This window comes from Acipenser ruthenus, chromosome 1, assembly GCF_902713425.1.
Source record: "Acipenser ruthenus chromosome 1, fAciRut3.2 maternal haplotype, whole genome shotgun sequence".
Lineage (NCBI taxonomy): Eukaryota > Metazoa > Chordata > Actinopteri > Acipenseriformes > Acipenseridae > Acipenser > Acipenser ruthenus.
Window position 1 is genome coordinate 29,182,348 of NC_081189.1, and position 13,374 is coordinate 29,195,721.

Sequence of the window (13,374 nt, forward strand, 5' to 3'; positions counted from 1 at the left end):
GCGTCTGCTAAGAAAGAAATTATTATTATAAGAAGAAGAAGAGATTCTTCCAGCTTTTTACCTTTTATTTCTGCTTATCTATAAAAAGATAATATTGGATTTTAAAGTGTTTAGATCTGTACAGAAGCATATGTAGAATGTGATTCAAAGAGTCGTGGTACCCTAATATTATCAAACCTATGGAAGTGTGTATCTTGGGAAGCGCTTGTCCAAATGAAACACTGCCTGGAAATGATTTCACATACTGTGAATGTAACTCATAGTGACACAGGTTGTAAGCAGGGTCTCTCTTTATTCAGTTGCAGGTTGCAGTTCTCAACTGATAACTTCAGGGTTACAGTAATAATGCATATGTTCCCTAATTCCACTTGTCAATATCTTACAATACAGTCCATGCCACTGTGCTCCAGGGTAACTGAGTTCATCACACATGCCAACAGCACCAGCTACTGGACAGCAATGGTAACTGCAGGAATCTGGATCCACAGCATTACATCACCAATTGCGGAGTTACAATTCTCTTCTTAAAGGGGGGGGGGGGGCTTATGTGCACGGAGAGTTAAGCCTATAACTCACCAAATAATTTGCTAGAACTCTGGTCCATTCTGGTCATTTTTATCAGTACCATTACATAATTAAAATAAATTTCAAACAGAATATTAACAAAACGTGTTGAGCAGGGGTGTACAAATGCAGTCCTTAGGGTCAATAGTCGTCCATGTTTTATTAGGTATTAGTAAATATTGAACTGATTTACAACTTGTTTGACATACCCTGATTACTAATCTTGGACAACCTTACCTAACATTACATTAGGTAGTCCAAGATCAGTACTAATTGCAGTCTGTGAAACCAGCCCTAAAACCTGGAAGTTGTTTAAATTGGTTCAATTAAGTCATTTTCATGGAGTGGGACAAAAATGGAACCTTGAAGTTTGGAATTGTGCACCTCTGGTGTAGTAGAGTGTCATATCTTGTTTAAAGGGTTTGCATTTAGTACTGAATTCAAACCAATACAAACTAAAATAGCTATGAATTGGAATATAAGTTCAGGTTTAGGCTCATTACAAGTTTAAATCCTTTGTTTTATTATTTCACAGTGGTACAGTACGAATGTCGTGTATTTAAAAATGAGACAGCGATATTTTTCGTGAAGTTATTTTATAATCTGAAATCAGTATTAAAATAAACTGTTGAACTCACAAATTGTGCAACAACTGCAAGCTGGGAAGGACAAAGTAGTTTGGCATTGCAAAATGAAGTGGTGTAAATTGATCATAAATAAGGGTTTTGCTTTTTTTCTTGATTCTTGATTCATCATCCTAATAGATTGAACAAAAATTGAGATTTCTCATACAGACAGTTTGCATGAACTTGTGTATTTTATATCTCAATAGTTTCCTTATGCTGTTATTCGTTGTATATTATACCGTGTTTGTCAGTGAAGCTTGTTTCAAAAAGCACAATGTGGGTGGGAACATGATCACTTGCTACTGTAACTGCATTAAAATATTTTGGTATAGTAAATTGATACAGTATCATTATTGTTTTGCTTCATAATCTGATATGCACAACTGTATGAGCTCCAAGCGTATAAGGTTTTAATTGAATTCATTACACAGGTTACTTGGAGGGCATTCACAGCCAATCCACAAGATTATTCCCTAATAGCCTAGCCACCTTCTCGTATTAAAATACATCTCAGGGCTCATGCCTAATATGCACTTTGTCCAGGCTGTTGTGAAATAAAACCAGTCCTGCGTGAAAGATTAACAGAGGGCCAGAAAAACATAAAAGCTTTAAAGTGTCTGGCAGAGAGCCAGTTAAAAATTGTGGGTAGCTGCAAAACAGTTCACTTCCAGCAGTTCAGCCATTTTGAGTCATGACTACTGTTAAGTGGGTCTTGTCCGTTCTTTTTCTTCAAACATGTTTGACAGGGATAGTAATGAGTGGGAATGTGCTGGTCTGGCCCGTAGAATACAGCCACTGGATGAATCAGAAATGCATTGTGGAGGAGCTGGTTAATAGAGGTCATAGCGTAACGGTACTGATTCATACTGCAACACAGAGCATTAACTACAACCAAACAGCCCGGTATCACTTTGAAGTGTTTGATGTGCCTTTTACAAAACAATCTGCAGTGGACATATTGGATGAGTTTATATTTTTCTCGATTTATGAGTCATCATCTTCATCATTTATTCAGGCATTTCTTACAATTAAAAAAATTCTTCACACAGCTACAGCTCAACAGATGCAGGTGTGTGATGGCATCCTCAGGAACAAGGATCTGCTGGATAAACTCACAAAATCCAAGTTTGATGTTCTACTTTCTGACCCAATGATGCCATGTAGTGAACTTGTTGCTGAAAGTCTTGGGCTCCCCTTCATCTATACATTGAGGTTCTCTTTCGCCAGTACAATGGAGAGGCTGTGTGGACAGCTACCGGCTCCCCCTTCTTTTGTTCCAGCTATCACTCTGCAGTACACTGACAGAATGACCTTTGTGGAGCGACTCATAAATCTGGTGTTTCTTCTGTCTCAGGACATGTTGTTTTTTGTAGTGTCAACTTCAAACTGGGATTCATACTACAGTGAGATTACAGGTATGTCTTTTAAAAACTAAATATTGATAGCGACGGCATATTCTGACTAATTCTATTGCTGTGACATCAGTTTGTCACAGGAAATACTGTTGCACTATCAAATAATGTCATTGTTTATAGCATGCTGAAATCCCCTTACCCTAAACCACTACACTATATTCCTCAGAATGGCAGATCAGCGGTGTGTGCTCTTGTTTTGCATGTAAAGTAAACTGTCGGACCATCTCCAAGAGCTTCACAAATGTGAAAAAGAAAATTAAATGCCCCTGAGGGGGTGGGTTTGTTGTCCATTTTTCTAAACATCCGGGGCATAATAGTTCTGAGCAATCTATGTTTTTTTTTATTTTATTTAATTTAATGGTTAATCTGTTTGCATGATGCACAAAAAAGTAAATATTTAAACCAGCTTAAAATTCAGTGTTAAATTTAAAAAGTGCTTTTTTGGTTTTAGGGTATTAGGAGTATGTTGTAAGTAAAGTAAGTGGCTGTACTGAAGTGAAATAGTGGACTAAATGTTCACAGTTTCATTATTATTTATATTTATTTCTTAGCAGACGCCCTTATCCAGGGCGACTTACAATTGTTACAAGATATCACATTATTTTTACATACAATTACCCATTTATACACAGTTGGGTTTTTACTGGAGCAATCTAGGTAAAGTACCTTGCTCAAGGGTACAGCAGCAGTGTCTCCCACCTGGGATTGAACTCATGACCCTCCGGTCAAGAGTCCAGAGCCCTAACCACTACTCCACACTGCTGCCCTTCATACTTTTGTTAGAGTGACGGGATTGGATCAAGTACATTAAATTAGGTTATTTAATTTTACTGGAGGCATTAAAATCTGATTATCTAATCATCGCAACACTAATGCAGTGGTGCGCAAACTTTATGTGCTATCTTAAACTAGTCCCATTTCCTACCCTACAGAAATAAAAAATGTAGTGTACAAGTAAAATCAAGTAAACAACCACTAATGTCTCTCAATTCCAACAGTGCTTATTCGAAATGATAAACCTCACTGATTGTTTCAGTCAACAACTGTCTTTCTACTCTGGATTTGAACATTAGACTGATGGAATTTTCAAATAATTTCTGAACACGTTTTTGGCATGTGTCCCATTAGTCAAACATATCCAAGCTCATGTTCTTTAGTCACAGTTTTTTGTACCTGATTGTTAAGACCGTCCCATTTAGCCTGTTGAACTTTCCTTCAAATCTGCACAGTCATGTTTGTCAGGACTGTTTCGTAACAAGATACGCTATATAAAGCACACAACTCTCAAAAGACACCTGTTAAGTGGGTCTTGTCTGTTTGTTTTCTTCAAGCATGTTTGACAGGGATTGTAATGAGTGGGAAGGTGCTGATATGGCCTGGAGAATACAGCCACTGGATCAATCAGAAAGTCATTGTAGAGGAACTGGTGAATAGAGGTCATAATGTTACAGTATTAATTCATTCCGGATCAGCAACTGTTAATTACAACCAAACAAAGAGGTATCAGTTTGAAATTTTCAATGTTGCTTTTTCAAATCGCTCAATGGATGACTTGTTTGCTGACATGATACATTTCTGGACATATGAATCTTCATATTTATCTTTCATACAGCAGTATCTGAGACTTAGAGATATGATTATAAGATGTTCAATTCTAAATAAGCAGGTGTGTGATGGTGTCTTCCTAAACAAGGATCTGCTGGATAAACTTAAAAGATCCCAGTTTGACGTCATTCTCTCAGACCCAATGACTCCATGTGCTGAGCTCATAGCAGAAAGACTTGGGCTCCCATTCATCTATACATTGAGATTCTCTTTCGCCAGTACAATGGAGAGGCTGTGTGGACAGCTACCGGCTCCCCCTTCTTTTGTTCCAGCTATCACTCTGCAGTACACTGACAGAATGACCTTTGTGGAGCGACTCTATAATCTGCTGTTTTATGTGATACAGGACTTGTTCTTTTATGAATGGACATATTCATACTGGGATTCATACTACAGTGAGGTCACAGGTAGGTCCCGAGAGGCACTAAATAGTAGGTGTGTGCAGAAAATTATACTTGTGCTTAGAATTGCCTTTAAGAAGTATTTATCTGCCGGTATTCAATAAATCATTTCATTAATTTATTGATTTCAAAACAAGAAAAGCTGTCCTTCTTTCAGGATGCCAGTACAGCAGTAAAAATGTCAGTGCCCTGGATGAGAGGAAAATATTCTTTCAATCAGGTTTTAACACTTGTTTTGATATTGTGATGGGCACAAAGGAGGATACGGACAACATGCCCCACATGTCCACCTGTTCCTATCCAGTTTTAAATTACTTTAGCATAACAGAGGCAGAAGTGTTAAAGGGACTAGGAGCTCTTAAAATAAACAAATCCCATGGGCCGGATAAGATTCTCCCAATAGTACTCACAGAAATGAAAGAAGTTATTTACAAACTGCTAACCAAGATCATGCAACAGTCTCTTGACACAGGGGTTGTACCGTGGGTTCAATCCCAGGTGGGGGACATTGCTGCTGTACCCTTGACCAAGGTATTTTACCTAGATTGCTCCAGTACAAACCCAACTGTATAAATGGGTAATTTTATGTAAAAATAATGTGATATCTTGTAACAATTGTAAGTTGCCCTGGATAAGGGCAACAGTGGTTTAAGACGGTGGTTTAAGTCAATTTTGGCTGTACCAATTATTCCGACAAATGGTAGGGACAACTAGAAAACTCTTCATATAACTACGACAAGAACACAAGGAATTCTCTTTCCAAATACTGTGCACACTTAAAATTAAAATTGGTTCCTTTACTGTAACATTAGATAAGATTATATAATTATAGCCATACAAAGTAGCTTATTAAAAACCTTTTAAACATATACTGTTGTTTGTTCCTGTTTAGTATCTGCATTGGTGTTATGTTAGCTGTGTTTTTTGAGAATTGTACTGACTTATTTTTATATTATTGATAATAATGCAAAGCATTAATGGTATGCATAATGGTGTTTTTATTCTACCTATAATGGCTGCTCCCTTAGAGAACAGTTTAAGAACTTAATCCTGACACACAAAAGGCTGCAAGGCAAGGTCCCTGTTTGCTCTTGTGTAGGTGTGCGAACAGCCTTGCCTTTTATCCCAGTGAACTTTCTTTCAAATCTACAAAAAATATTGTGTCAGGTTGTCAGGGCTATTGTGCAATGAACATTTTTGGCTGAAGGCCAAACTAAGGTAGCAGGTATCAGTAAAATTATAGGTTTGATGCCTGCCAATTGGGGCTTGTCCATTCTCTTTCTTCAAGCATATTTGACAGGAAAAGTAATATGTAGGGAAAGTGTTGATCTGGCCTGGTGAATACAGCCACTGGATGAATTACGGTAATTATGGTGTCACGCTCTGCCCACCCCCACGACCCTCCACAAATTATTATTTTGATTATCTCATCCATTTATAATGGAGGGCGATGGCTAAATTTGATCTGCTCCGGTTGGTTTAAAATCCACAGTGTGGACTCATTTTGAGTTTTATTGCATCAAGGACTCGTCTCATGTTGTTGGTAAGAGTCACGTTGTGTGTAAAATGTGTAAGGCTCAAATGAAGTACAACCAATCTGAGTGTCCACTTAAAACGACACCATCAGATCGACAGCACATCATCGTCATTACAGTTACAGACATCGTCAGATCGGTCAGCAAATGAAGGTATGGTAACTCGATATGCACTAGAAACATTAAATCGTTCAAAACTCTCTGCAACATCTATGCGCGCTAAAACATTACTCAGTCACTACTGCATTCCGTTTGCAAAGATATGCGTCTCTACTGTATTGTGGAAAATTAAGGGATTCAAAATGGTTTCTTGCAGATTTGTTTGGTGACACATTTAGTGTTGAAGCATCACAATCAGAGACCAAAGTCGTGTTCTGTGAAAGCAGATATTGAGGTCATAAAATATAAAGAGGCAGCACCTTTACCTCTTGATGGCCATCCTCTTGACTGATGGAAGCTTCACGAGGTGGAATATCCATGTTAGCCAAGTTAACAAAGCGTTACCTGTGCATCCCAGAGACCAGTGTACTCCACTGCTGGAGATGTGGTGCATCACAAAGATGTACACTCAAACCAGAACACGTAGATCACTTCGTGTTCCTCAAGAAAAAAACTCAAAATATAAAAATGATATTTGTTTTAAGAAGAATCTGCATTTAGAACTGTTTGTTTTTTCTTTTTGAACATTTTTCAGTTAAAACTTTGGAAAAAAAAAACGTGTTTCCAAGAATGGTGAATTATTATTATTATTATTATTATTATTATTATTATTATTATTATTATTATTATTATTATTATTATTATGATTATTATTTACTGTGTTTGTAATTTATTTTAAAGAATAAACAGGAAACAAAAATAAAACACGCATAGACCATCGATGAATGTAGCCAGCAATAAAAGACAGAAATATAAATGCATGGCTTAATCTTAACCCAAATTAATTTTAGATTCCATTCAAATAGGGAAAAGAGAGAAAGTGAAAGTGAACAGGAAAAGGGAAATCGAAAGGTGGGCAAGGAAAGTTACTACTCTGATTGGTTAAGAATCCAAATCAAAAATAGAAACACTGTTATATTATACTCCCAGGGGAATAGTAAGTTAAAATGTAGACAGTAGTCAAAGCAATTCTGCTAACAACAAGAAACAAGCTGTACACACATATGCAGAAGTGAAGTTTCTTGGTTTCTTGGTTATGTTGTTTGTAGCTGGTTAGCACATAACTAACCTATTTCCAAACCTTACTAATACTGGAATAATATAGAACAGGTTAAAAAAAACATCATTTGCTACAGACACTTTTTTTTAATGAAAACTAAATACTAAAATGCTTAATACTATTATAAACTGTTTTTGATTTATTTTTTTAATGAAGACATTATTAAATGTGTTTTATGCAATATTATGTTCTGGTTCGGTTAGGCTGCGTGAATGTTGCCACTTAAAGTGAGTTTTTATAGATCATCTGCCTAATGACCCCTCTACTCAGAACCTGAAACAATCAGTGAGGTTTATCATTTCGAATAAGCACTGTTGGAATTGAGAGACATTACTGGTTGTTTACTTGGTGATTTTACTTGGTACGTTTACCAGACACTTTATAGAGTCATTGGCTCTTTTATAAATTAATTCATATTCAATTGGTCAATAGTACAGGCATAATATATAACTCCTATCTAATAAAAGTTACTCAGTGTTGTTTTTTTCTGTTTAAAGGGAGACCAACAACTTTCTGTGAATCCATGGGTAAGGCTGATATGTGGCTGATAAGAACCTACTGGGATTTTGAATATCCTAGACCATTTCTTCCAAACTTCCAGTTTGTGGGAGGACTTCATTGTCGACCGGCAAAGCCATTACCTGAGGTACACACCTAATACTGGTCATATTTCAGCCGTGAGATGAGCAGTGCTGGTATTGCAACATCGACAACAACATGATTGGAGGAAATAACAGATACATGACTTTTTTTATACAGTATTCAAATATGATAGTGCTCAAGACTGGCACATTAAACATCATGATTACAGAAAAAGTTAAACTACCAGCAGGATACCATTATAATATTTGTTCATACAACTGATATGCTATTGTTATGTTAAAATATGAAAATGTGGTATCATTCTGCTAATGGGTCATACTATAGTACTGTATCTGCACAAAACTGCTCTTTCTCAGGACTTCTTTGTAGTGCCACTGCATTCCCTTTGAAGATCATTTTGGAACGGGATAGTTAGAACTGTTAAACTACGCAGAACATACAAGACAGATTGCTGGCTTAGCAGAACTTGTATTGGGTTAAAAAAAAAAATGAAATGAAAAAAAAATGAATGACCATTTTTTCACACAAAAGTCCTTTCAGAAGCAATTTTTGCTGGAATGCATGGCAAATAATGATACCATTCAAAGGGAACCAATGCATATGTGACATCTGAAATGAATAACACACATTTTTCTGTACAGTTTGTTTTTCCCCTGGCTTTAATATGTCCGGTACCATTTATTTATTTATTTATTTTTACTGTAATATATGGTATTATATTAAACAAAATGAAAGAATATTCAAATATTTGTTTACATTTAGAAAGTACAGTATATTCAAACATGAGAAAACGATGTTCATTCGAGCACTATAATATAATATTAAAGAGTTAAGAAATGAAACACTAGGTAAATGTTGATGATATATTTCATTTGCTTTCTTTTTCAGGAAATGGAAAAGGTTGTACAGAGCTCTGGAGATCATGGCATTGTGGTGTTTTCCCTCGGCTCAATGGTTAAGAATCTAACCAGAGAAAAGGCTAATTTGATTGCTTCTGCTCTAGGGCAAATACCACAGACGGTTTGTACTCTTTTAGTTATCTAAAAAAATTAAAGCAGGCTTTTAATCATACTTGTGTGACTGTTTTTCACATTAGTCCATAATCTTGTTGTGAAATGTTCAGAAACCAAACCATGTAGTTTTAACACATCTTCCTCCTCCATTGAAACATTCTTTCCAGTTGGAGGCTCATTTGTGGGGTCTAATTGTAGCTCAAAAATGTAAACAAAGGAAAAAAGGCAATGTCCTTTCTTAAATGGCGAAGTGAAACAGACAACCTGAGAGTAAGCCATGTAAACTGAGTGCTTTCTTTAACATAGAAACATGTCAGATTTTTGCAAATTAAAATACATATTTGCAATATCATGTGCTTCTTTGGAAACAGCACATGTGAGACTCATATTGTGAGTGGAAGTGCTCATGCAATTAGTATTTATAACCTCTAATCAAAATGAAATAGTATTACGGTCTACTCACTATTGGTACAACTATGCACAGCTTACTAATGGTCATCTAAGTTTGACTAATACTGTTTAGTAGATTGGAGGATGAAAACATTTCCTATAGGAATATGAACAGTAGTATCACAGAATATGTATTGTTATACTGTTCCGCTAAAACTGCTGTCTGAATTATTATCAGGTTCTATGGAGGTACAGTGGAGAGAAGCCAGAAACCTTGGCTCCGAACACCAGAGTTTATGACTGGATTCCTCAAAATGACCTGCTTGGTAAGACACTGCAGATGCCAGGCAAACCAAATGCTCTGTATCAGTAGTTTCCAAGCTTATGGCCGGGCCCCACAGGTGGGCAATGGAACCCTACTGGGTGGGCCGCAGGCGTAACTTTTTCCTGGCGAAAATGTCTTGTGCAAACAAAGAAAAAAGGTTATAAATGAAAAAAAGCTAATGCTGTTAAATGATTAAGCACCGATGCAGCACAGAACATTCATTTAACAGATACATTTAGGATGCATTCTGGCACGTTCGCACACATCTTTTATTCTCTAATAGAATCAGGGGAGGCAATTGGGAGGACAAACAGATGGTTGAAACTCCTACAGTGGATCGTTTGTGTGTTGGCTTACAGATTTTGACATACACAGACAACCTTCAATCAAGAATAATCACACAGACTCGGTTTATTCAGTTTAATGAATCAGAGTATATATTTACTCCTTTGGTTTAATAACGCTTAAAACGTTCAAGTGATCACAGATTTACATCAAATCCTAGCTCATAGACAATCCGGTGTCTGCGCAAACTAACCTCATTACTACGATAAAGCAATATGGTTACAACACATACTTTTATTCAGTCTAAAAGCACCCAAAACTATCCTAAAGCATACAATATAACAGCCTCTCTAAGCTAAATATAATAATCATATCTAGAGCCTTATGATTCAATATAGGTGAGACACAATACAAAACTATGCTTACTTAGCTAAAGGCTCTGAATACAACACCAGCAGTCAGCTTTACAGGAAGATCTCCAAGCAGATGGACCAGTGGAGTCTGTGTTACCAAACTTGACTGATGAATAAACTGCAGTTTTGCCCTGATATTTATAACTTTTTTTCTGCTTCGTGCATCATAAGGCTTAAACATAAAGATTATAAAGACGAGGGGCCTCTGATTTAAAGCACCCATTCTGTCAGTAAATTTAGCCTCACTTGCTAAAATATTTCTCCAGTGCTTATAGTGTTCTATCACTCCTGCTAAAATAAAATTCGAAATAATAAGATGTTGTAAAGGTATTTGTATTTATCAATGTATATTTATAAGCAATATCGTGCAAATCCAGCTATCCTCCTAACTGCAGTGCTAACCAAGGAATATTCATGTTTTGGGGTTGCTCACTAATGACGGTCAGCTGTCAGAGCTTTGACTTTCCCATTGGTTGCTAAAGCAGGCCCTTCAAGTGAGGCAGAGAATACCCTGGGAGATTTATGGCCCGCCTCTGCTCACTCCTGATTGGTCGCCCGTCTAAAAAAAAAAAAAAGGACATTCTTCGACTCGCCTATTGGTTAAACTCACTCAAGACCTTCAACTGAAATGGAGGATACCCTCAACTGTTTTTTTTTTTTCTAGCGTCTGGTTGTTGCTTTAGACTTATGCAGGGGAAATACAGACCTCTTATTGGCTGATCACATCCCCTTCAGGAAACCCCTAGACTCTTAAAAAAAACCTCTAGTAAACCCTGTAAGTCATCTTGGATAAAGGCATCAGACAAATGAACAAATAATAATTAGGAGTAGTATGTTTCACTGTTCAACTCACTCCAGCACAGCTTGATGCTGGATTCTGAACTGGAGATTCTGGACTCTGGATGTAAAAACTATGCACACCACTGTATTGCATAATATAGATTTTGGTGTTAACAAAATATTACTAGTCGTCTGCAAGTGACTTTCCAGCTGGGTAGACTAGAGTTATTGAAAAGCAATGAATGTGTTGAACTTGTTATTGCTATAGGTCATCCGAAGACCAAGGCTTTCATTACCCACGGTGGTACCAATGGGATCTATGAAGCGATATACCATGGCATCCCAATGATTGGTATCCCGCTGTTTGCTGACCAGCCGGACAACATGGTCCACATGGAGGTGAAGGGGGCTGCTGTGGTGTTGAATTTCAATCAAATGAAAACCCAAGATTTAGTTGATGCCCTGTACAATGTGACACAAAATAAAACGTAAGTAGAATTTAGCTCTGCACCAAAAAAAAAAGTTGCATATGCAAGGTCCATTTATAAGTTTTTTTAAAAATTTTCACCCAAAATGTGGCACTCATGCATGTGAAAAGACGATAGATGTATGCATGCATTTCTTTTAGTGCAAGGCTGTTTTATTTATGCGGCTGTCTGATTACTACACTGCAGTACTGATACAGGTTAGCTTAACCAGCTTCACATGATCACTCAAACTGTGTGGGGTTTTTTTTCATTCACAGTAAGCTGTTTTTCTCACCAATATTATCCCCAATAATATTGGGCTAGCAGTATGATGAGACAGTTGATGCCATGACATTTATCAACAGTATTAGATTAGTGACTCTCAAGACATAACAAACTTGTAGGTGTGCGACATACAGATGGATTGATGAACAGACAGACAAACACCTCCATATATTTCCATAATAATCTGATCTTCTCAATAACTTTAATTAAATCATGTATAGTATTTAGGGCTGTCAAGTGATTTAAAAAATTAATCTCAGTTAATCTTGGTTTTAATCACATATTTAATTGATACAATTACTGCATCCATCTCATTTAAGTTTGTTTTATTACTGATGCTATTATTATCATTATTATTATTATTACAAGTAACCTTCTTTCTATCCAGCGAACCGTCAGCAAGTTTTAAAAGAATAAACGTCCCATTCAAAAGTCCTTCAGTTTGAGTGCTTTGCTACATAATGCAGTTCCGTGACTCATTTATATTCAAACTGGCATGCACTAAAATGGTGCCTCAGGAAATGAATTACGGTATGCTAAGAGGGACAAGACAGGAGTGTGATTAAGGTGCGTTAAAAATATGTATCTCCCCCCAAAAAAGCGTTAATCGCAGAAGTTAACTGCAAATAATTGAAAGTCCTATATATTATTTTTTTTCCTTTCTTTAAGATACAAAGAAAATGCCATGAGGTTATCGAGAATTCATCATGATCAGCCGATGAAACCCCTGGACAGAGCTGTATTCTGGATTGAGTTTGTAATGCGTCACGAAGGAGCCAAGCATTTAAGACCTGAAGCCCACAACCTGACTTGGTACCAGTACCACTGTTTGGACGTCATAGGCCTATTACTGGCATTTGTAATAGCACTTATGTTTATCATTGTAAAATCCTGCAGCTTCTGTTTCCGGAAATGTTGCAAAAGACCAGAAAGGAAACACAAGAAGGAGTAATTTGTTTTCTTCACTTGACCACTGAATCACTTATTAAAATCTAAACACTTTGCTACAACATTGATTATTTTAGTTATTTGTACATTTTAGCTATCAAAGTGCAAGTGTATGTAGTGTATATGGAGGATTACATGATATAGCACTTATTTGAATGATTAAAACCAAGCCAACATCTAACATACTCCAGTGATAAAACACAGTAAAGTTCAAAATCTAGAACATTCAGACATTGGATTTGACGATTGTGTTTTGTGTTTTTTTTTATTTTACTTTCTTGGCAAGATTGCTACCTTAATTTTGCCACACAAAAAGGTAGTGCACAATACCTGCCTGATGACATTCATGGGGTTTCCATGCGGGTAAATTTACACGTGAAATGGCGATGCGCGTGCACGGTTGGGAGAATTACTCGGGTAAATCAGGTTTGTGACCACTCTTCCTATCAAATTGTGCATCACCTTTTCTGTTTTCATTTGATCATAATCACCCAGTATAA

At 36.7% G+C, this 13,374-nt stretch overlaps 1 protein-coding gene across 5 annotated transcripts; it reads left to right on the forward strand.

Annotated features, from left to right (window-relative positions):
* The first annotated feature begins 1,813 nt into the window (after window positions 1–1,813).
* On the forward strand, window positions 1,814–12,936 carry LOC117411718 (UDP-glucuronosyltransferase 2A1-like). 5 transcript variants are annotated; one of them, XM_034019421.3, is made up of 7 exons: window positions 1,814–2,205; window positions 4,218–4,617; window positions 7,863–8,011; window positions 8,857–8,988; window positions 9,610–9,697; window positions 11,443–11,662; window positions 12,596–12,936. In XM_034019421.3, exons 1-7 carry the CDS (start codon window positions 1,882–1,884, stop codon window positions 12,876–12,878), a joined length of 1,596 nt encoding a protein of 531 aa, XP_033875312.3. In that variant the 5' UTR covers window positions 1,814–1,881; the 3' UTR covers window positions 12,879–12,936. The 5 variants fall into 5 exon arrangements, with proteins under 5 accessions (XP_033875312.3, XP_058879068.1, XP_058879075.1 ...); XM_034915711.2 differs by having other exon boundaries at window positions 1,824–2,259; window positions 4,272–4,617; XM_059023085.1 differs by lacking the exon at window positions 4,218–4,617 and having other exon boundaries at window positions 1,815–2,605.
* Window positions 12,937–13,374: the final 438 nt, after the last annotated feature.

Coding starts and splice junctions, on each gene's coding strand:
- LOC117411718 (XM_034019421.3), top strand. CDS start 1,882: ATGACTACTGTTAAGTGGGTCTTGTCCGTTCTTTTTCTTCAAACATGT. Junction 9,698..11,442: donor TCCTCAAAATGACCTGCTTG/GTAAGACACTGC, acceptor TTATTGCTATAG/GTCATCCGAAGACCAAGGCT. Junction 11,663..12,595: donor AATGTGACACAAAATAAAAC/GTAAGTAGAATT, acceptor CCTTTCTTTAAG/ATACAAAGAAAATGCCATGA.